Consider the following 24,884-nt stretch of genomic DNA (forward strand, 5'->3'; position numbering starts at 1 on the left):
TTCCTTTATCAGAAAAATGTACTGATCTTCACTGTAACATCTCAGCTAATGTTTTCGGTTTCTGTTTTGTATTGTAAATTTTACATACGGTATTTCATTTCTTTAAACCGATATGACAAATTTTAAAGGGTTAACAAGTCATTGTACAAAAACACACACTCCCACACAGGGGACTACACTTGCTGTTTAGAAAAGACTGAATTTATTTTCTTCAGCAGCTATCAAGTTTCATATATAGGAGGATATATGCAGACCCATTATCTAAAGCATAACAAATCATAATAAAACCAAAATAAGGTAGGTGGGAGGACACTTTCCAAAGCAGTGTACTCTAACTAAACTGAGCCATAGGGAAACGTGGACTTCAACGTCAGTTGTCCGTTCAATTATAACGGACAGCAACTGATGTAGTGTAAAAGTACCCTAAATGGATTTTATTTGTATTAATTTTGTTTACTGTATTTCAAGACTGCTTTACATGCACCATACTGAACTCCAATGACATACCGTATATACTCGCTTATAAGCCGACCCCCAACTTTTTCATAAAAAAACCAGGGAAAAATGATTGACCCCTATATAAGCCGGGGGTAGGAAATGCTGGCCGCGTGATCCCCCCAGTGTGTCCCAGTATAGCTAGTATAGTGCCCAGTAAGGGTAGGTAGTGCCCCAGTATAGCTAGTATAGTGCCCAGTTTAGCCAGTATAGTGCCCAGTATAGGTAGGTAGTGCCCCAGTATAGCTAGTATAGTGCCCAGTATAGCTAGTATAGTGCCCCAGTATAGCTAGTATAGTGCCCAGTTTAGCTAGTAAAGTGCCCAGTTTAGCTAGTAAAGTGCCCAGTTTAGCTAGTAAAGTGCCCAGTATAGCTAGTATAGTGCCCCAGTATAGGTAGGTAGTGCCCCAGTATAGGTAGGTAGTGCCCCAGTATAGGTAGGTAGTGCCCAGTTTAGCCAGTATAGTGCCCAGTATAGGTAGGTAGTGCCCCAGTATAGCCAGTATAGTGCCCCAGTATAGCGCCCAGTTTAGCTAGTAAAGTGCCCAGTTTAGCTAGTATAATTCCCAGTATAGCTAGTATAGTGCCCCAGTATAGGTAGGTAGTGCCCCAGTATAGCTAGTAAAGTGCCCAGTTTAGCTAGTATAGTGCCCAGTTTAGGTAGGTAGTGCCCCGGTATAGCTAGTATAGTACCCAGTGTAGGTAGGTAGTGGCCAGTATAGTGCCCTGCTCGCCCCCCTCCCGCCGACGCTGCTGCTATTACCTGCAGCGGCTTCCTCTTCCCCGCTCTGCGCTCTCATGCCCATATGAAGAGATCACAGCAGCGCGCCCGGCGCTGCTCCTGTGACGATGCAGGGGGCAGGAAAGAGCGGTTCCCCTGGTAACGGCGATACAGGTCGCCGCTATAGGGAGCCGCGCTCTTTCCTGCCCCCTGCATCGTCACAGCAGCAGCGCCGGGCGCGCTGCTGTGATCTCTTCATACGGGCATGAGAGCGCAGAGCAGGGAAGAGGAAGCGCCGGGGAAGAGGAAGCCGCTGCAGGTAATAGCAGCGGCGGCGGGAGGGGGTAGCGGGGGCCGCGGACCACGGACCACCAGGGAAGACTCGTATACAAGCCGACCCCCCAACTTTTGAACCCCTTTTTGGGGGTCAAAAATTCGGCTTGTATGCGAGTATATACGGTACCTATAAGTGTAAGGGTGCGTACACATCCAGTTTTCATTGGCCAATTTCACCACTTCTATGTGGTAAAAGAGCTTGCCTACACAAACTGTTCATAGTATTCAAAATCTGTTGCTCAACATACTACATGGTGGAGGTAAAATTGGCCAGTGTTTGGACAATCAAAATTTAATGTGCGTATGCACCCTAAGGATGCACACACATCTGGATTTGCCAATGACGGCGATTTTTTAAGCAGGCCGCGTAGATAAGCTCTGATACTACATGGGAGTCATAAAATTAGCCAAACAAAATTAGTTATGTGTATGCACCCTAGGTAACCGCCTAGGTTTTAAAACCTAACATTTATAAGAGGAAACTGGATTTTGTTCAGTGGCAATCAGTGCTTTCATCACTGTACGGTTATCCTATGTTGGCAGTCCACAGTTCCCTTAATGGGTCATAAGACACAAATGTTACAAGTCGCAAACACGTTTGAAACAAACCCCATGGTCCTTCCTGGTTGCCTATGACGTTCTCCACTTTTACTTATCTAGGTGATTGGTCCTTTATACATATGGAGATTGGGCAATAAACACTAGGCAAGGTGATGAAGGAGCTAGCAGAAGACACAGCAAGTCTTTTGACAATGGGTGCAGATATGGTTATGTATCTGAAGCGGACCATGACAGATTGTATGCTTGAAAAGTTTGAAGCGGTGCATTTTATGATGTGCTTGAAGGTTTCAAGGTTTGGAGCAAGGCAAACCAGAGTTCCAAAGGAGGGGTGAAGCTTGTGGCAAGTCCTGGATCAGGGAATAAGAGAAAGGGCAGAGCTCATCCAGCCTGTAACTGCAAAACAGCACACCACTAGCAGCCCAAGTGAACCTCATGAGCCATTGGCCATGATTCACAAAGCTTTTTCACCTGTTTTCCTCTGTTTTCACCTTATCTATGTTACTTTATTAATCTTCCAAAGCGCAAATATATAATATAATTAAGTTAAGAAAATAAATATTTAGATTCAGTTAATCAGGAACAACTTATGAGTGAATATTTTGCTTGTAAATGTGCTGAAAGGTTTTTTTTTTATCAATTAGGTGAAAAGACATTTATGAGAAGTTTTGTGAATAGAGCCCAAAGTGTCTATATGTCACCTGCTTAGTGCGGCTTGTTCCAATCCCCTGGGTGGAAACTATTGCTAAGGATAGCATACTGCAAGCATGCTTACCAAACAAAAATGGCAACAAACTGTTGTCAGGGGCAACTGTCTGCAGAAGTCTGAAGAAAGCATGACTACTTATCAGCCACTGGAAACACTGAAGAGGAAGGAAGGGCAGGAGCTGATGTAAGAGGGAAGAATCAGATGTGACTGTGATTCTAAGAAATAACTGAATTAACAGATTACTCATCTGCAAATATCTCAGCCCTAGTTTCTCAAGCTAAAAGGGGAAATAAATCTGTGGTACATTGTAAATGCAAGCCTTTGTTAGTTTAGCCAGAGCTGCACTTAAAGTCAAGCTCTCAACAACTACAGTCTGTGACAAATATTCACATTAAGAAAAAACAAAACCCAAAACAGCACAAGCAAATGGTACTTTGTATCAGGACTGATGTGCAGCAACAGTGACAATTGCTGAAAATGTAATGGTTATTTAATCCGATTGCTGTTTTTATCAATATGGACAACTGAAAATGGCATTATTTCAGCAGATAGGATATTCTTCCTCTTTAGAAACTAACAATATTCCTCGGCACTTGCACTATGTATGCATTTCCCACACTCTGGGTAGACACCTGCAGCCACTCAGTGCTCACACATATTTGTGGTGGTGGCCACCTATATCTAAGTGGAAAGCAGGTGCTGTCTTTCTCATCTAGGGGAAATACAGATTAAACACATTGAAGATTTAGTTGAAAACACTTACATTGCAAATCCATGCATATTGGACCTGGGTGCATAAAAACACATCAATACACACAAACACAGTCAAGTGCTTAGTGCTGTAAACCACAAAGTAGTTATTCTAAAGGTGGCCACACGATACAATAAAATGATCCGATTTTACAGTAATTTCGATAAAAACTATCGGATCTCCCGAAAAAAAAAATCGGATTTTTCAGTCGAATGAAAAGCTTTTGATCGTATTTCCCATTTTTGATCTATCCGGAATGCCAGATATTTTTCTTCAATTTCTCTAAAGATTATATGGTGTGTTAGATAGTCAATATATTAATATACACACCCTAGCAATTTTCTCAGAGTTTCCAATCATTTTTATCAGAATTGGGGAAAAATTGAACATAGGTGTGTGGTACATTGGTCATATTTTTGAAATGTTACAATCAGACAGAAAAATTGATTGCAATTCTTAAATTGAACAGATTTAAAAAATGGTATGGTGTGTGGCCACCTTAACACTGCCAGGAAGCAGAACAGGCAATTTTTGAATGACTACTTGAATGGTTTACAGCACTAGGCACCTTACTGTGTTTATGTGTGCACCGATATGCGTTTTAAGCACCTGAGTCCAGTGTAACACATGGACCTGCAATTTAAGAGTTTTTAACTAAAGTGTTAATGCTTTTTAATGTTTCCTTGTTGATACATATTGCAAACGCTGAGGAATATTTCTGTACTGATTTTCTTCCATAGTGGATTGGAATCTTCTGGCTGCTATTTTATGGATTGACTACCTTGACGTGTTACTGCTTGTGATCGATTACCTGAAGTTCCCCTTAAAGCCCCATCTACACGATACGATTCTTTGTACAATTTGATTACGATTCTATTTACGATTCGATTAAATCCGACATGTCCGATCGGGATTCGATTCAATTCAGTTCGATTTGCAATTGCAAAACAGTGGCAAATCTAATTGCATCGAATTCCGATCGGACATGTCGTATTTAATCGGATCGTAAATAGAATCGTAATCGAATCGTACAAAGAATCGTAACGTGTAGATTGGGCTTTAGAAATGTTTACAGCGAATGAGTGAAGAGGACTTGTCTGCCACAGCTGAGGCTTGCATCAAACAATGGGAGATGCGCACCAATTAAAAAAAGAAAAGGTTAAACATTGGGCCTAATATACCAAAGACTTGATAAGATGGTGATCCTTTGTGATGAGGAGTGATAAAGCAAGACTGCAGATCACTCAATTGCAAAAAAAAACAAAAAAAACAAAAACAAAAAAAAACATGTACATGAGTGCCCATGTGTGTCAGTGCAATTGCCTATTCCAAATTCACATGTAAGGAAATGCTATTTTTAAAATGCTTGGCTAGAACCTTGAGTTCCACCTCCAAAAAGCTTGGTCACATCCTTAAATTTTAGTATCAAGCTCACAAACCACTTAATATTACTGGGACCCTTATATTTACTCCCTACTCATCTGTCAGACTGACAACCAAATCATAACGGGTCCATCACCCAAATGCGTTATATCCATATTATAAAGCTCTTTGAAGACTTCCGGAAAACATGTTAAAGCATTTCTTAAAAAAAACTATCTAGGAGCAAAGAACAGGTGTACTTGTAGTGGAGAGATGTTCTGTCCAGCGTCTCCAATATTTCACCTCATCTGCCGGATAAATTAATTTATCTGTATATTGTTCACAGGTCTTTTTTAACTCCAATCGTCTTATCTAAATATCGTCCTCAATGTCTCACTGCACCAGGCACTTATCAGCTAATTTGGAAATGCCCTCCAGTTCAAACCTACTGGCTTTAAGTCACTAAATTAATTAATGATGTTATTGGTGCTCCTGTGCAATGTGATTCAAAACTGTTTTTATCTCCTTCCTGATCAAATTTCTGATAAATCGTCTAAAGCTTTCCTGTTGCAAGCCCTTCACTTAACAAGGAAACCTCTAATCCAGTTCTGGATACAGCCTACAGTCCTAACTTGCTAAGATTGGGTGCGTAATGTCATTTCTATTTTGCCATATCGCAGATTTATTTATGAACACCAAGGTACTGTTACAAAGTTTACCAACATATGGTTGCCCTGGAAACAGTCAGACCTCACAAATATCTAGCCTCCTACTTAATTCTGTGTCCTAAATGTGATGTTCTGAGTTATTTTATATATTACCTTGACCTTGAAGGCAATGTTGGGCAAACTACGGCCCGCATCTGGACCGCAGACTAATTCCTCCTTTTCCTCCCTCCCTGCAGAGTTGCAAGCGTGAAACTAGCAGGGGCTAACTTGCCTACATAGCACTTCCTATGTCACGTCTCCATAGTAACAGGCCATCACTTGACATGGTCACATGACACGACAGCATATTACACGCTGGCAACCAAAGTGTAATACACTGGTGTGTCCCGTGACAGCCTGTTTCTATGCAGACACGATGCAGGGAGTGCATGTAGGGCGTTAACTCTGCAGGGAGGGAGGGGGAAAAGAGAGGAGGCCAGGCATGTTAGGAATGCGGCCCGCAAAATGCGGCCAGGGCCGCACAAAGTTTGCCCAGGCCTGGTTTAAGGCAGAGCTTTTTTTATTGATTGCTTTTTTGTTTTGTTTTTTGTATTGCATACCAAACTATAGACATTTTGCTTACCACTGATAACCTGTGATACCTAAACATATTATTGTTACTGTCACCTGTTTTATTGTTATTACCTTTTTTGGTGGTGAAAAACTTGGTGTGGAGTTCACAGAGCTTCTCTGTTGAGTTACCTCACCTCAATTATTAACTCAATTAACTTAACTCATGGTTTAGCTCTCCGTTATCTCATGAATTATATCATCTTCTTTGTTGATCTCATTAGCTCTCCTTACATTTAAGGTAAATAAATAAGCTGTGTGAATCAACCCTAAAGAATTCATCACAACAGTGGTGAGTGTTAGAAGTATTGTACACATGTACAAGGACTACCTGCGCCCTGCGATTATCGGGACTCTATCCCTTGGACGACAGTTCAGGGCCAAGGATGTACAGATTAATTGCTAGGTCATAGACTAGCAACACATGATGTTGCTATGGGGTGTGAGTGTGCAGACTGCATGGCACGTGATTGAGCGAGAAAGACGAGTAGGTGAGCAAAACAGTCAGCTGAGATTGTCAGATCGCTCGCTGAGCATTGAGTGTGATCAAGGCCAATGTACACATGCTAGATTCTTGGCAGGGGCAGCCCTGATCGTCCAAGATGACGGCACTCAGAATGAGTCAAATTGAGGGGGGTTGTTTATAAAAAAAGAGACGGGCATAAGACTCAAGGAAGAGCTGCACAAATTGCCTAGGAATAGCAGGCAATGTTGGTTTATAGCCATTCATTTCTGTATAGAATGTTCTTTACACATCACTGCAGCAGCACCAATTTTAATAATCACATCTAAATTTTAAGTTAAAAGTAGAGCAGTCATGCATAACTCCCAATTAATTTAAATGAAAAAGCAATTATTACAGTCAGATGAGGAAAAAAAAATATTTATACGTCAATGAAAACACTGGTAACGCTTAAAAATCACAAATACAAAAGGCTATATTTGCCCAAATAAATTCTCAGGTCTGCCGTGTCCCAGGATTTACACGGTAGCACTTTAATGGGAACCTGTAGCACTGAATAAGAGTCGTAACAGCAATTGAGACCAATGCCTTCAAGAAGTAACAGATTGCCCAGGAAGCTCATGGTGAGCCAGAACTCCTAGGAGTTAGTAAGGGGCTGAAATGGATCCTTACTAAAATGTTATGCAAAACAGAAGTTTGCATTCTTAAAAGAAAAGGTATTTTCAATTATTCAGATTATTCCCTTAAAGACAGTCTAAAGGAGGGGGGGGGGGGGGGGGGAGAGGAAGCAGCTGTGGTTTGCTTACATTTGGCTATATTCAAATGTAATGTTTTCTCTTGTGATGCAGCTTGATTGTATTAATTATCTAAGAGGAGGGGTGTTCCTTCCCCAAGACAAGATTTCCTAGAAGACATGCTGCAGAGGGTGGAGGTACTGCCGTTCATTCACTATACAAATGAGGAAACCGTAAAAAGAAAGTCCATCAACAAACCAGGTTTCCTTCACAGCTATTTTGTAAAGCACCTTGTGGCGCCTGCGAATATATGTAATAACCCTCCAGTAGATTCCCATGTGCTCTAACAGCTCCAGGTACATTGTAAGGATCCTCTACCTTTTCAATGTGAAGCTAGGCTCTGCCCCGTTCTGTTTTTAAAGATGTCCTGAGAGGACCTTAAAGAGAACCTGTAACAAAAAATAAGTCCCCTGGGGGGTACTCACCTCGGTAGGGGGGGAAGCCTCAGGGTTTTAATGAGGCTTCCCCTCTGCTGTAGCTGCAGGCAATCCAGCGCTGGCTCCCCCTGAAGTGTCCCGGAATCCTCCCTCAACAAGGCTGACAAGTGCTAATAAGCACTGATTTACCGTTGGCGGCTCCAGCGGGGGCGCTGTTGTGGCTCTCCGCACGGAGATAGGCGAAAATAGGCGATCTCTGTCAGGTCTGCCCGACTGTGCAGGAGACTTGCGCCTGCGCAGTAGAGCGGTCTGACAGCGATCGGTTATTTCCGCCTATCTCTGAACGGAGAGGCGATACTGCACCTGCGCTGGAGCCGGGAAGGTAAATATTTACATCCCTGCCGTTTCAGGAGCATTTTCGCCACCGCCATGGGACCGAGGAGGACAGGGGAAGCCTCAATCGGATCCGGAGGCTTCACCCACCAAAGGTAAGTACCCTCCAGGGGAACGTTTTTTCATTACAGGTTTTCTTTAAAGCGGAATATAACCCTGCATTTCAACTTTGCTCTAAAACATTATTTACAGCTTATTATATGCAAAAAGCATTTTTTTTTTTACTAGACCAGCATTGGAAGGGTTAAACACAGAGGTTTTAAGTTCCGTGCAGACGTTCAGATAGTTACATTCTATTTAGTTATATGTATATATTTAGAAATGTTACACACTCTTTGGCTGTCCTCCAACTCCTTCTCAGTGAGAGAGATGAGTCACATTTAACACTTAGATACATTTTGTTTACATAAATGTATCTAACTCAAGTTCGGATGCGTCTGCAGAAATCTCCAGGGACTTTAAAGCCCTGTGTAACCCTTCCAATGCTGGTCTAGTAAAAAGAAAAATGCTGGTTGCATATAATATACTGTAAATAATGTTTTAGAGCAAAGTTAAAATGCAGGGTTATATTCCGCTTTAAGTAAGCAGCTCATGCTTGAAAACATACAAGCATGACTGAATGTAAAGATTAAATCTACCCAAGCACAAAACCAGTAGATCACTTGATACAGTTTTTATCTGTAGCAATTTTTTAGTTAACATTGGTTTAGAACAGAAGACTACACAAGGCAATACTACAACCCTTTTGCTCCCTTCCCCTCTTTACCCCAGACTTACTGCAGTAACCACAGGCAGGAGGAATCCTGTTAGCTACGCAAGCCAGCAATGGGACTATGTGGCGGTGAATGATTGAAATCTACACCTTGGCAGGAACAAAAGATTATTAAACAGTGTGTAATTTTCAATCACCTACGTCTGTAAGCGGTTAAATACGCTGCATGTGGCACAGACAACTTTTGGCCACATTCACTGACGGAATGGTCTGGCCATGGGTGGGGGTTGGGGGATAACATGCCGGTGATGCATTGCGATTCACAATCTCTTTTCCTTTTAGGGCAAGTAGTAGTTGGTTTATATCCAAGGCTTCAGTATATGTGATGCGTGTCTCTTTTATGTAGTTGGGATGCAGAGGTGATATGGGTAGACCTATATTTCGATTTTTGACCGTTGTATATAGGCCAATTTTCCAGCTATTAATCTTTTATTGGCAAATTTTTGGCTTATGAGTATTTTTATGGTTTTGGTGGGTTTTTGATATCCTCAAGTGTCATGACATTACACTTTATTAATACAAGATTTTTTACGCATTTCAGGAGTTGTTCACGCCTCTTATTTGAGTACATGTTTTTTATGTCTCTTTTTGCATTTTCTATTTTCCATTGTGGGATTTACGCGTACATTTTTACGCGTGTGTGGACACATGTACGCATATAGTAATGCAGATTTTTTTTACGCGGGCACTTAAGTTTACGCGTGCGTCCATGCGTACGTCATGAGGTCAACATGACGTTCCAGGAAGTGTTTTAGCATGACATACGGGGAGTGAACTGCAGTTCCCCATCAGGTCCTCTGTGCTTTGTCAGTTGGAAAGAGGTAAGGAAAAATTTAAATTCCTAGGATTGAGTGTGATTGGTCTTGTGTCTTAGTGGGTGTAACTTACTTGGCTTTCTTGCAGTTCCCCATCAGGTCCTCCATGTCCTCTCTCCATCCTGCTTGGTTATGTTACATTGATGACTAGTATATATAAGAGTAGCAATTGTGTTGTATTTCAGAGAGAGCATGATACAGCTTGAGGAAGGACCTTGTCCGAAACAGCGTCTGTCGCTGTTATGGCTATCTCTGTCTTTCTTTTAAATAAAAGAGCTATATATTACTGACGTGGTGCTGTGGACTCTTCATGTTGGACTTTGCTGACCCACTGAGAGCTATTGGGTCTTTCCACTTTAGCACACGTCTGTCCCCATTTGGGTGCTGGTCTATCCAGTTTCTTCTCTATAAACAGACATGCATGCAGCAGTGGTGGCAGAATGGCCCAAGGCTGGGCATGGTCTGCATCACTCAAGTGTATATCTCACATTAGAAGAGCTCTAGGTATTGGCATACAGTAACGAATACATGGAATAAACATACCAGATAAAATGAGAAGCTCTATAATCTCTGCATCTCCCAAATACGCCGCTGCATGGAGTGGGGTTCTCTTCTCATTATCCTGCAAAAATCAAGGAAAAAGCAATGAAACTTGTAGCTGATCTGCAAATAAAAGCAAAATGCATTCCATACAGACACAGCTGAAACAGAGAAAAATGCTCAGGAAGCTGTAAAATATGAGGCAAATTCCTCACCACCTAGTCAGAAGCCATAACCCTGGGCTATAGAAATATCCACTTCCTGAGCTGACAAACAATGCCTGCATGGCTTCTTACTAATTTAAAATGTATTGGTTTAAAAATGTGTATCTCTACTACTAAGCACTATTTCAATACAAATTGAACAGAACATTGCAAGTTGGTTACATATCAATGCAGATTTTGTAAGATAAAAAAAACAGTTGCCTAAATTCACATTTTCCTCTTCCACAACCTCCAGCTACCTGCTCACTCACCCTCTGCAGTCAGTCTGAAGCCATGACAGGCTGTCACTTATTAGGGAGGCAAGGCTTCAGTTGACAAAGCAGTCTCTGTCCACCACTTCAAGCCCATGTGACTAAGGGCAGATGGACATTTAGTAGCATCCAAATGCTTTCCTGCTACCAGCCAGAAAAACATTTGTCATGTCACATTTTGAGACCTAGGGGGTAGAATGTAACCACAAATGTCCTCCACTTCAAAAACTATACATAAAATATGGGAAATATAGACTGATCACGGTGCTTGAACAATCGGCGGTAAACAATGTGAGATGAACACACCCATTTGACTCAATTACTACAAAGTAGATCCCCAGCAGTAAACCTCAGTGATAAATGTCCACAATCGCCTGTCTAAACCAGCACTAAAGCGGGAAGGTTTAAAAGTTGGCTAAGTGTAAACAAGCAGCTGTCAATCCACGAGAACCTCTGAACTGGTAAAGCAGATGGCTTCCTTTCCTACATCACAAAAACTACAAGAATTTTAGATTTTTTTTGATGCATAATTTAAAGGTAGACCCTAATATAAACTGCTTGAATCTCTGGTTTGAGAGCATGAAGTGTTTGCCGACGGTGTATTTGGAATAAGACCCAATTCTTCGGTGGGAAACTCAATGCTGGTGAACCAGTCAAGTACAAAATGCCGCAGTCCATTTTGGAAGCCAATTTGGCAACCTAGTTATTTATATTGCCAACAGAGTCCCAGCTTGCTGCGAGAGTATTTTTAGATGGTTAAAGGACTTACGAGGCCTAAAGCACTAAAAAAGTAAAGTACCTGCATGATGTTTAAATGGACGGAGGATGCCATCCGCGCCCTCCGTGCAGTTCCGCCGGGTCCCCTTAGTGAAATCGCCCCCCGTGCCACTAGCGAACCCACAGGCCGGGTCAGGCTCTCCTGCCACTCCTAATATGGCCTCGGCTGCGCAGTCCGCATTACCGCGAGTGTGGCTGCGCAGCTCTAGAGCCTCCCTCCGATCCACGCTACAGTGCGTGGTTCCGGGGGGTTGGCCCTAGAGCTGCGCAGCCGCATTCGCGGCAATGCGGACTGTTCAGCCGCGGCCAGCTCCGGCAGCCATATTAGGAGTGGCAGGAGAGCCCGACCCAGCCTGTGGGGTCGCGAGCGGCACGGGGGGCGATTTCACTAAGGGGACCCGGCGGAACTGCACGGAGGGTGCGGATGGCGTCCTCCGTGCATTTAAACATCATGCAGGTACTTTACTTTTTTAGTGCTTTTGGCCTCCTAAGTCCTTTAAAGATTGTTTCCTATTTTAAATGTACTATTGAACTCACAAAACATTGCTTGGTCTTAAACAAAATAAGATTTCCCAAAGGCAAACTAGCAAAACTTACCCAATTCATTAAAGAGATTTAAAGAAAAAAAAAATAGTAAAAAATATTGGACAATAAACCAATACAGTATTTCCTGTTGCATACCATAAATGATACAAGCTGGTTCCTGTTCAACGCAACTGTACAGAAGATTCAGATAACTACAGAGTTGGGTTCTTAGGGCTCTTTCACATTAGGGCAGATTTTGCGCGTTAACGCAAACGGCAGCCGTTTGCGTTAACCAAGGCAAGATGAAAGTCCATAGACTTTCATTTTACCTTTCACACCCGACACTGCGTTTCGATGCGTTGCGGTTCCGACGCAACCGGGCGCAGGTTTTCATCCAACGCACCCGCGAGCCGGCGTTTTCCGTCGGGTTTAATTACCAGCTACCGCCGCAGATTGCGTCGCACCGCAGATACCCGACGACACGCCGCAGGCAGACAACGCGTGCAGGAGAAAGGCTCCTGCACGCGTTGTCTAATGTGAAAGAGCCCTTACAGATGCTAAGACAAAACTTAAAAGTGTAGCAATTACAAAAAGCAAACAAAACAAAATCATAATCATAATTGAATTGAATGCCTAAAAACTGATCGACTGCTATTGTACTCCATCTTCTCTTGCCTTGATAAATGAGTCTATATTACTCAACAGATGAGACCCAAAAGATGTTTAGGGCCTAAATTCAGCTTTTGCTCCAGTTTCCAATGTACAGTCTTTCACAAATCCTCTAATTCAGTTCTAATGGTTTAAATGTGACCTTGTTTGTCACTGAATGTAATTTCTCAACGTTTATTTTAACATGGTCATCCAAACATCAATTTTGAGATTTTTTTTTATTGACCAAGGACCATAGAGGAACATGACCAACTGCATTATTTCAAGAAGCCTCAACAGCTGTGAACCTCACAAAATTTTCAGGTAGGATCTATATGGCGGCAACATCTTCAAATTCCAACACTGTTGCCATTTTAATAACCAGCAGATCTATGGATAAGAGTAAGCAAAATCTGTAGGACTTAATCATGGTGTATGCATCCTTGACAATATAATTTATGGCTTGATGCACAGGTGTTTGCATATTATATAGAGTGCTTGCAGATCAGATGAAAAATGCATAGTCTGAATCCTGAATGGCATCTTCTGCGGCAGTATACAACATGTGCAAGCACTGTTTGGCATACCCGCCTTTCCATTTTTCTAATATGCAGACCTGAAGTTTAACCTCGAGGACCGCAGTGCTAAACTCCCCCTAGTGACCAGGACATTTTTAGTAAAATAGGCCACTGCAGCTTTAAGGCCAAGCTGCAGGGCCGCACAACAGCACATAAGTGAATCCCCTTTTCTCCCCACCAACAGAACTCTGTTGGTGGGGTCTGATCGCTCCCCCATGTTTATTTTTATATATATATATATATATATATATATATATATATATATATATATATATATATATATATATATATATATATATATACATATATATATATACATATATACATACATATATACATACATACATACAAATATTTTTATTGTTTTTAAAATAAAAAAAATTGTGTTTAAATATTTTCCCTCCATCCCTCCCCACAGCCGGCCAATCATGGCGATCGGCTGTCATAGGCTTCTGCCTATGAGAGCTGATCGCTCTCCAGTGTCCCAGGGGGACAGCCGTGTCACAGGCTGTCCCCAGTACAGCGCCGCTGCAGATCGCAGCGCTGTACAATGTAATTAGACGTCGGTTTCGGCGTCTAACAGTCTCCCGAGCGGCGATGGCCGCTCGGAGACTGAAGGAGGGGCGGGGCTCCGCCCCCCCGAACAGGAGAGTATCTCCTGCACTGCGAGCCCCAAGGACTTTACGCCGATCAGCGATCAGGTCCTGGGGCTGCCGCCGCGGCCACGCCCATCGGTGTGACGCGGTCGGCAAGCAGTTAAAGAGAATCAGAGATGAGAAAACTAATAAGAATCGGTACTTACCCGGGGCTTCTTCCAGCCATCCTCCCGCTTTCTGACGTTCTGCTGCGATCAGCCCTGGTAACTTGCTCAGTCGCGTCAGTCCAGGTCTACTGCGCATGCGCAGTAGGTCCACGTATGCGCATTAGGCCCAGACTGATCCCAACTGAACCAGTTACTGGGGCTGAACGGAGCTGAATGTCAAAATGCGGGAGGACGTCGAGGTACTCACATGTGTTTATGGGGTTGGAGGAAGCACCGGGTAAGTATGGATTCCTATGTTTTGATCTCTGAGTCTCTTTAAGGCCCTGTTTCCACTGGAAAATAAAAAGTCATATCTGAAACCCATGAAGTTTACTGCTTTTCTAGCTTTGTTTTATCTTTATTGGGTTTCTGTATTTTTTTTTTTAAATGCCATACTTTTTCACAGAGTTGGCTGGGATTTGTGGGGGAAAAAAAAAAAAAAAAAAAAAATCACACTGACCAGCCTCATAGTGGGGCATGTGTACATGGTACAAATTACTGGAAGTGATATTCTGAAATTAAACTTCAGCATAAATCGCAGCACGCCAATGGTATTATGTAATTTACATTATACTGAGTATGTACTTGAGGAATGCAAAACATATGCTGAAATTGTGATGATGGCTTGAAGTGGGAATGAAGGTTCAATTTCTCTTCTAATTGCATTAATTAAATGAACAACTGTTAGGAAATGCTAATCAGATGCAAATAAAACACATTTGACAATAGAATATTATTCAAACACAAACTATTATTCTGTAAATATTATGCTACTCAAATGACAAATTAAATACAAACAACCATTATCACAAGCTGTTAAAGTGACCCAAGAACCTTAAAGAGAACCCGAGGTGTGTTTAAAGAATGTTATCTGCATACAGAGGCTGGATCTGCCTATACAGCCCAGCCTCTGTTGCTATCCCAAACCCCACTACGGTCCCACTGCACTCTGCAATCCCTCATAAATCACAGCCGTGCTGTGAGGCTGTGTTTACATCTGTAGTGTCAGTCTCAGCTGCTCCCCCGCCTCCTGCATAGCCCCGGTCCCTTCCCCCGTCCCTTCCCTCCAATCAGCAGGGAGGGAAGGGATGCAGGCGGGGACTGGAGTTCTGCAGGAGGCGGGGAGAGAAGCAGACTGACACTATAGAGATAAACACAGCCAGCTCTGACAAGCTGTTTGTCAGCAGCGTGGCTGTGATTTATGAGGGATTGCAGAGTGCAGGGGGACCTTAGTGGGGTTTGGGATAGCAACAGAGGCTGGGCTGTATAGGCAGATCCAGCCTCTGTATGCAGATAATATTCTTCAAACCCACCTCGGGTTCTCTTTAAATGTACCAGAGCTCAGGGAACTAAAAATAATTATTCATACCTGCGGCAGCTGCTGGAGAGATACGTAAAGATCGCACTTCTCCTGCGTAGACTGGAGCCAACTGACGGAAGTGTGGGGACCCAGTACTGGTGCTGCAAAAGACTGAGGACGGTGACGTGGGAGCGATTGGAGCTTATGGGGCTGGAGGAAGCCGCAGGTATGTATAAATCTTTTTAGTATCCTGAGCTCTGAGTCCCTTTAGGCTGCTTCCACACAGGGACGTTACAGGCGCACGTTAGTGCTCCTGTAACGCTCCCCCAACGCACAGCAATGTAACACAAGTGGGCTGTTCACACAGACCACGTTGCGTTACATGTAACGCTGCATGTTGTCCGGAAAGTGCAGCATGCTACGGCGTTAGAGCGGCTATAGCCGCGTTAGACTGTTTGCACATGCTCAGTGGGGGGCGGAGAGGAGGCGGGGAGAGCCAGCTACAGTAGCCGCGCACATGGCTACTTAATATTCACTGCACTGGCGGCCGCTGATTGGCCGGCGGGACCACGTGATGCGGAGTGTCTCACTCCGCATCACGTGGTCCCGCCGGCCAATCAGCGCCACTCTGGGAGACCTTATAGGGATAGAGCCGCCTAACGCGGCTCACTACCATCCTCTCTTGCAGCACCATACGTTGTGTTAGGTGCACGTTATGTGACCTTAACGTGGCCCCTAACGCAACGTCTTGGTGTGCAAGAAGCCTTAAAGAGTACCTCCAGTATAAAAGAGCCTGTCATGCCAGGCTCTGTAGTAATAATGCAGGACTGGGGCAGTCTCAGGGTTAATTACCTTATCGACCATAATTAATTCAGTCAGGTGAGCCCTCTAATCACCTGGGAAATGTGGCCATAGAGCATTTTTTGGGTTGCCAGGGCTCACACCCAGATCGGCAGCCGCGACCCAATTGGTGGCTGCCAAGCTGGAGGTAAGCCACAGTAACGCAAGTGGTTTCAGTATTGGGCAAGAGACCTCAGTTTAGTGGCTGGTATGGCAATATTTTGGGGAAATTTATTTCGCACAATAGTTCTGTCCTAATGATTTTCAGAGGAAAACCCCAATTGTTAAATATTAGGGATGGTCAATGAGATTCCAATTGTTCAGAGTTGATACACAATTATGCAGATTGTGTATGCAAATTTATGCAGCATGAAAATAAATCTGGTTATTCCCACAATCTACTTAAAAACATTTGGTGCTCTGGCCTTTTCCCATGCAGCCCCTAGTCTATGGAACTCACTTCCACAATCAGTGCAATAGGCTCCTTCAGCTTTAAGAAAAGGCTAAAAACCCACCTCTTTTCCTGAGCCTTTGAGACTGCATAATGCAGGGTCACAGCGCTTTGAGTCCCCAGAGAGAGAAGCACTATAAAATTATTATTATTAATTCTGCCAAGGTGTTATCATTTGCATCTCATTTACTATACCTACATTTGGTATAATGTTGACTTTGCCGCCTCATTAAATGTACTGTAAGTTTCGTGTAAAGTGAGAAATTACTTTCTTTGTTGCATTAACAGGTGAAGCAAGTGTCATTTCTGATGTTACCCAGCGGGTAGTCTTACTGCACAAAAATCCCTTTTCTGCATGCAGGGCAAGCTGCAAAGTAGATGGGTATACTGGATCTAACAGAAGCTGTAAACACATTTCATCTAATATTCTTATGAAAGCCTGAGTACTCACACCACTGAAATCTACAGAGAGGATTTGTGGGAAGTTTCCTTGGCATCAGTATAATAATATTCTGGACGAACAATTGCAAAACTGCCAGCCTAACATGTGCAGTGAGCTGAGAGAATTAGGACGCCAAGAACAAGCAAGAGGTAGCTGTAGGCAGGAAGATCTACTGAGTATCATACATGTAAGCATGGACTAATGACACTACCTGCTGGCGCAGAGCAAACCAATAAACATTGAGGCTACTTTTCCACTATTTAACCGTGCCAGTGCCGGTGTGCTTTTACATTTTACACGAAAATCTACGCAAATTTGAATAGAAAATTCACATAGCGAGAACGTATGCGATTTTCCTTTTAATTACATTATATGCAAATCGCACACTATGCTTGCAGTGTGCGAATTCTGATGGCTGTTCAGATTTTTCCTGCACAGCCCTGCGCGCAGATTATTTTTGCTAGTGGAAATAGGTCCATTGACTTGTATTGAAAATGCATGCCAGTTTGCTCTAGTGGAAACTGGCCCTCAATTGACTCCAGCAAAAAAATTACGTAAAATACATGTGTACACATACATATAACATGTGCATTTGTCCCTGAGCAAAATCCACTATCAATTATTTTTATTCCATGCAGTTGTGAATCCAACTGTTAGTAATCTGACAGCTCTTGTATGCTTCTCACAGACAGGTTTTGGACTATTCCATCTCTTAATGAAGGATTCACAGAGTTTATTTTATGCTTTTCAAAAGCACTCTCTTGAAAGAGAACATACAAACATTCCAGCCCACCTGTCTACTCGCATGACATTATTCTGGCAGTTGGGACTGTGACACTGCTGTCCAGGGAGTGCTTTTGAAAAAAATAAATCTTGAGAATCCCTTACATTGGACTAGTCCAAACCATGTCAGAGGACCACTATGCCAAAAAAAGCAAGCAGTTAAAATCTGACAGAACAGGTTTTGGACTAGCCCATCTCATGGGAGATTCTAATGGTTTTCTTTGTTTTCAAAAGCATTTACGGAATGGCAGTTGCTAATTTCTGCTGCTAAAATAGTGTGCAAGTAAGGAGGTAGGCTAGAAGCTTACTAGTTTGGCAGTTAGATTTAGCAACTGCCAGTCAGAAAATGTATTTGAAAGCAAAGAAAATCCTGAGATTCCTTGCTTTTTTCTTGTCTGCCAGTAGTAAAGATGATGCACAGGCTCGTAATTCAAATATCATTTCTTGAGCTCTCCTATTTTTTTTTCTTCTCACTTTGCAATGTATTGATTTTTTCCCCCTACTGCTATTCTTCTGTAAAGTTTAACTGCTGCTGAGAACAACAGATACTGATGACTTTTCAGAATGCCAGAATGGCGTGAACATCAAAAACATCCCGTGAACGGCAGTTCTGCAGACGGGTACACCTTGTTGATGAACAGGTCACAGGAGCATGTCTAGCATGCTTAGAGCAGACAGAAATGCTAGACAGTAAAATCTTGGCTTCCAGGTACAGTAAAACCTTGGACTGCAGACACATCCTGCAGACTAGCCTGCACGCTCCTCTCCTCTGCCTCAATTTGTCTTAGTATGCAGCCGGTTTCAAAAATCGTACAGCGCTACCGGCTTCTCCGTACTTCCTGGTTTATGGTTTCCTTCGTCTGCAGGATGTGTCATGCCCGCAGATGGATGAATGGCTGCCTCACTCCTGAACACTTAAGACATGGTGATCTCCCACCCGCCGCCAGTTCTCTGCATGTATGCCTGCCCACCTCGCTCCTGAACACTAGGGACATCACTAATTAATCATCCGCCGCCAGTTCTCGGCATTAATGCCCGTGGGTGGATGGCTGCCTCACTCCTGCACATTCAGACATCGCTGATTTCCCACCCGCTGACATTTCTAGGGGTGCCTGCAGATGGAGGGACGAGGAGAAGAGAATGCCGACTGGTAAGTGCTCCGCTGAAACCGTATATTCGGACTATAAGACGCACCGGCTTTCTCTCCTCCCCCCCCCCCCCCCCTCAGTTTTTGGGAAGAAAAAGTGTGTCTTATAGTCTGAAAAATATGGTAGCTTAAAGCGGAATTAAACTCTGACATAATATTCAATAAAAATGTGTTTTCCTACTTTTTATACTCCCATACAGTTATCATCTTTGCTTTAGTGCATAAGTGTTTTTCATTTAGAAATTACAAGTTCCCACAGTAGTTTTATTGGCTCTGAAAGCTGCCATTGCATTTTATTCACAACTGGTGTATTTATATTGTAATGTACCTAGTAATGATTTCTGAGCAGTGTTTCAGTTCAGGACACATTAGAAGAAGTTTCTGACCACAGTCAGATTATTTAATTCCTCTCTGCTACAATTAAGTAAACACAAGAAATGTTATCACCAGTTAAGATGCAGATCGCCCTGCAGGAAACATTCAATTTAAAAAGTAAAAAAGTCCTGTGTTTTAACCCTTTGAATGGTGTTCTGCTAAAAATAAATAAATAAATAAAAAAAATGGTGGCAGTATATATTTATTTATTGTATTTATAAAGCGCCAACATATTATGCAGTGCTAGTATATTATATGCTGTAAATCTTTTAGAGCAAAGAAGAAATGCTGGGTTTTATACCACTTTAAGAGCACCTTGCAAGACTAGCAAAATGTTAATTAAATTTTGACTTGATAAGCAAGCAATGTCTTGATATACAAGAAAAAAAAAATGTATTCTCGCGTCAAGTCCTCACTACTGAGCCGGTGCTTCTTCTCCCTTAGACGCTGCACAATTGTACTTAAAGAGAACCTGAACAGAGTAAAATTATTTAAAATAAACACGTCATGTACCTGTAAATTAATATTTCACACTTACTTCGCCATCTGTTCCTCTCAAAAGATCACCATTTTTGTCATAACTAAAACATATCAGTTGCTGCCAGTTATAACGTAAAGTGAACCTCCAGACTAAAAATCGACTCAGCAGCACTGAAAAGACTTGGTAGTTCTTTAACAGTTTCACAGCATCAGAACTTTGTTTCTCTTATACAAGCCTCATTTTAGCTGCACAGAAGAAAACTGCCCGGGCATTTTTCCCCTGATGCTGTGCAAAGCATGATGGGATTTCTGATGTTGTTCTCGTTCTGCTGTTTTGGTCCAATTTTTTTTTTTTTTTTTACATTTTGAATTTGACATTTGAAGCCTAGCGTGTGCAGCTGGGAGGGGTAATCAGGACAAAGGACAGTTGGAACTGTGTCTTATGCTCCTTGTCACCTCCTTTCAACCAAAAAGATGGCTGCCCCCATGAATCACAAACATTTGCCTGTTCTTTTTAAACAGGGTGGGTAAAAAAATATATTACCTATCTATTCTAATTAACATAAGTAATGTAACTTAATGACAGTATGTTTGTTTAGGCTGAAGTTCCCCTTTAAAGGGCAACTGATTAGCAAGGTAATGGCCATGTTTCTCTATGGTTTAAGTGGGCGATAGAAAGCAGTTATGGGGTAATGGCCATTATAATATTAAAGGACCGAGAATTCCATTGTTCACAATGGACAAACAGGATGCAGAAGAGGAGAAAGAGATTGATAAGTATACAACATGGGAGGTAAGTATGACGTTTGCACGTATGTTTATTTTTACTTTTCAGTTCAGGTTTCCTTTAATCTGAGTGTAGGGACTGTACATTGTCACATTTCCATCAAATCTTCAAAAGGAGACAAAAGCAACGGTCATTAGACAAGTTCCTTGTTTAAGTGGGCTTGGGTGGAGGAAGGCCCAGGTAAGTCCAGATTTCATTTTTTTTAAATCCCTGCTCAGGGTCCCTTTACAGTGTTATAACAAAAAAATTGGGATCAATTTCATAACAACCAAATCATTATGGTCCAGAATCTCAAAGGAATTTATCTTGTAGAATTCAAGTGACATCAAATTGAGGTTGCTATGAAGACAAAGGGAGGTCTTCTACAGAATAAGTAACATTCCTAATTAACTCCTCAGTGACTTTACAAAACACTGCATATTTCACACAAGCCACAAGAGAGCAAATTAAAACTGAATGTAGAAGTAATTTAAAGGGAACCTGAAGCAAGATGGATATAAAGGCTGATGTATGTTTTTCCTTTCAAACAATGCAAATTGCCTGGCTGTCCTGCAGACCTTTCTGACTTCAATAATGTCTGAATAACACACAAACAAGCATGCTGCTAATATTGTCAGATTTATATCAGAAACATCTGCTCTAGGTGCTTGTTCAGGGTCTATAGACAAAAGTATAAGAGGGTGTACACATGTCTAATTTTGATTTTACCACCTCCGTGTAGTATGAGAGCTTCCCTGCACAATCTCATAGTCCTCAAAATCTTTTGGCCCTCATACTACATGGATGTGGTAAAAAATAGCCAATCAAAATTGGATGTGTGTATGCACCCCAAGTATATGAATCTATCATCCTCCATATCCCTCTCACTTCAAGTGAACCTGAGGTGAGAGTGATATGTAGGATGCCATATCCATTTCCTTTTAAACAATACCAGTTGCCTGGCTGTCCTGCTAATCTATTTGTCTTCATAAATCCAAAAACAAGCATCAGTTCTGACATATTGTCAAAAACAACTTATCTGCATATGCTTGTTCAGGGTCTACAGCTGAAAATAATAGAGGAAGAGGATCAGCAGGAAAGCCAGGCAACTGGTATTACTTAAAAGGAAATAAATATGGCAGCCTCCATATCATTCTCACCTCGGGCTCACTTTCAGGTTCCCTTCTTGTTGTGGATTACTATGCTTCCACAGCATGCTGTAGCCTTTTTGTTCACAGTAAATGGGATTTTTAATACCACACTTTTCTGAACAGAAACTAAGCAAAGGTCTTTAATCTGAATAAAAAGGTGTACAGCTGAAAATGAGCATAACTTCAAACAAGTTTTTAAATTTAAAAATGCAATGCCCAAAAAATCATCATTACATGTGTGCTTTCAGAATTCAACAACCTTTATCTTGGATTTATATGTGTTTACTTATGGGTAGCAGATGTGCATGTTTAGAATATTCAATCTGGCTTTTCCTCAAATCACAGTTATACAAATAACAGATATGCAAACCATATTTGCCTTCTTAAATCAGAAGGTATTTGCGATTCAGGTTGGAGTGAGCATAGTAGGTCAACCACAATGCATCACTAGAGGTGTGTTTGGCTTTCAGGGACAACAAAGGGACAATTTGCATATTCAGCAGAGGTGAATTGTGGGACACCTCATATTGTCACTCCAATCTGAATAATGACAAATACCTTCTGTATTAAGAAGGCAAATGTCTGATTTGCATAACGTTTTAGTAAGAGGGCTTTTTGGTCCCTTTTTAGCCCCTTACACACTCCTAGGAGTTCTGGTTCACTAAGAGCTAGCTGTGCTATATTTAACAAATAACAGATCTAATCCTACTGGAAGAAGAAGTACTTCCTGCAATCATCCAGTACAAGTAGCATTGCTGAAGATGCAGCTTCAGGAACAGCTGGCTGAATGCCTGGCTCTGTAAACTTGATGGATTGTGCAAATTTATCTGTAATGGAAGAGCACGTCAAACAACATCCACTCGCTACTCAAGAGCCAGAAGCAAAGCTGGACAAGAACAGGAGCTGGAACCAAGGCAGCGCATCATTCCTCACACAGTACACTCGTCAGAGGTACTAGACATACCATAGCACAGCTAACATAAGGCTGTAATACTCCTGACAGAAAGTCAACAAATCTCTATACAGAGGAAGTGCTCGCTGCACATCAGGGATAGAAAGGCAGCTTCTTCTCTCATGGGACAGACACAGATCGAGAAAAACTGTCAGTACAGGGGAATTCTATCTAGCTATGTGTACAACCAGCATGGGATAAACACAGAGGACTCCCTGGACGGATATAGGATTACAAGGAATGGGAGTTAACCCCCTAATAGGTTATGCACTCATGACATGGACATTTTGTATCAAAATACAGAGCTATAATAGTAATAAAACAAAATGTAAGCAGTAGTGAATCAAATAGACAGAATATATCATTAGAAACAGTACTTTATAACTAGCAAATATGTGCCAGCTGGGCACACTATGGGTTGTATTAAAAAGGAACCTTAACTCCATATAAAAAAAAAAATAGGTTTTACTTACCTGGGGCATCCGCCAGCCCCCTGCAGCCATCCTGTGCCCTCGCAGTCACTCATGGCTCCTCCGGTCCCCCGCCGCCAGCTAGTTTGTTTTTGTCAACTCAGTTTTGGTTTTTTTTGCATTTATTTTGTTTATTTTAAGGATCCTTTTAACCTCCAGAGCGTTCTGCCACTCAGGAGGTTTTGTTACTTTTAGCCCGATTTTTAAATAATTGTGCCAAATGACTAAACCCTCTAGCTAGCACTAGGCTAGCTAGAAGTCTCCGGCACCCTTTGATTGCCGCCGCTCCCCCGTTTATACATTACCCAGCCTGGATCCAGCGATCGGCGCAGCCTCCCCGGACAGCTCCGGTCTTCACTATTGGGAAGATCGCACATGACGTCGTCGCCGACGTCACGAGCAAACGCGATCCTCCCCACAGAGAGACCGGAGCTGTGCCGGGAGGCTGCGCGATCACTGGATCCAGGGGGGGGGGGTAATGTATAAATCGGGGGGGATCGCAGGGGAGCGGCGGGTGCCTGACACTATTACTAGCTAGCCTAGTGCTAGCTAGAGGGTTTACAGTCATTTGGCACAATTATGGGGGACTCCTGGGGCCACAGAGCGGTATGCTCGACACAGTGTTGGGAATACCGCTAAGGAGGTTAAGCCACTAAGACCCTATTCAATTAACTGTCTCCAAAATTTTCTCCTAGGAGATAATTTTTCATCTTTAAAAAAACAAACAAACAAAAAAAAAAAAACACTTCAGCATTCTGTAACTGAAAGTACTAAAAAGCAGATGAAATCATACAGTCTAAATTTTGGGTTTTTTCTTGCTTGCTGTTGGTTTAACCTTTTAGCAGCCCTTTGTGAGTTGTCTAATTTAAGCTGCCATAAATCGTTTTGCTGCCTAATGCAGCTATGCATAGTGGCACAAGGAGCTGTTATATTTACCTGCCCCAACGGCCGGTTTGGCTTCTTCTCATCCTCCACCCGCAGCGCTGCAATCCTGGCATCCTCTTCAGAGTTCCGAGTCTCTTCCATCACTGGGTGGCGCTGTAACACAGACACTATCTTCTGAGCCCTAATCACATGAAATACCCTGTGATCGGAACTCAGGAGTGAATGCTGGGTGTGCAGTGCTGCAGGTGGAGGAAGAGAAGAAGCCAGTTCAGCCATCGTCTAAGGTAAATATAATGGCTACCTGCGCCGCTCTGCATAGTCTGCCAAGCTGGGTAAGGAACACTTCCCCATCGGCAGAAATACATTTGGCCCTGTAATCACAAAGTTTTACTTCATATGCCTGCAAAAAGGTACAAAGGAATTCTATTGCCAAGGTTTGAAAATATCACCTAGGCGAAATCTAAGGAGAAAACGTGAATTGCATATAGGCCTAAGGCCTCATTTCCACTATACGCGCTGCCGTGCGCATTCCCGCATTGTGTTTAGCGTGTTGCATGCAAGAATGGTAGAAGTGCGTAGACAGCACTTCTACCGTTCCCATTATATGCACTGCGCAATCGCACTGCTGCATGCATTTTTCCAGAATCGCAGCTCTGACCCATTCACTGTAGTGA

General features: G+C 42.5%; 1 protein-coding gene across 5 annotated transcripts in view; it reads right to left on the reverse strand.

The window, feature by feature from the left end:
- Nucleotides 1-24,884, reverse strand: part of ANKRD28 (ankyrin repeat domain 28) — a 289,915-nt gene that overhangs the window by 129,406 nt on the left and 135,625 nt on the right. For all 5 annotated transcript variants that reach the window (XM_068236088.1, XM_068236089.1, XM_068236091.1 and 2 more), the window contains exon 3: nt 10,367-10,445. In XM_068236088.1, coding sequence (XP_068092189.1) covers nt 10,367-10,445 — 79 coding nt within the window. The remainder of the gene's footprint in view (nt 1-10,366; nt 10,446-24,884) is intronic.

Source organism: Hyperolius riggenbachi, chromosome 5 (assembly GCF_040937935.1).
Source record: "Hyperolius riggenbachi isolate aHypRig1 chromosome 5, aHypRig1.pri, whole genome shotgun sequence".
NCBI classification, from domain to species: domain Eukaryota; kingdom Metazoa; phylum Chordata; class Amphibia; order Anura; family Hyperoliidae; genus Hyperolius; species Hyperolius riggenbachi.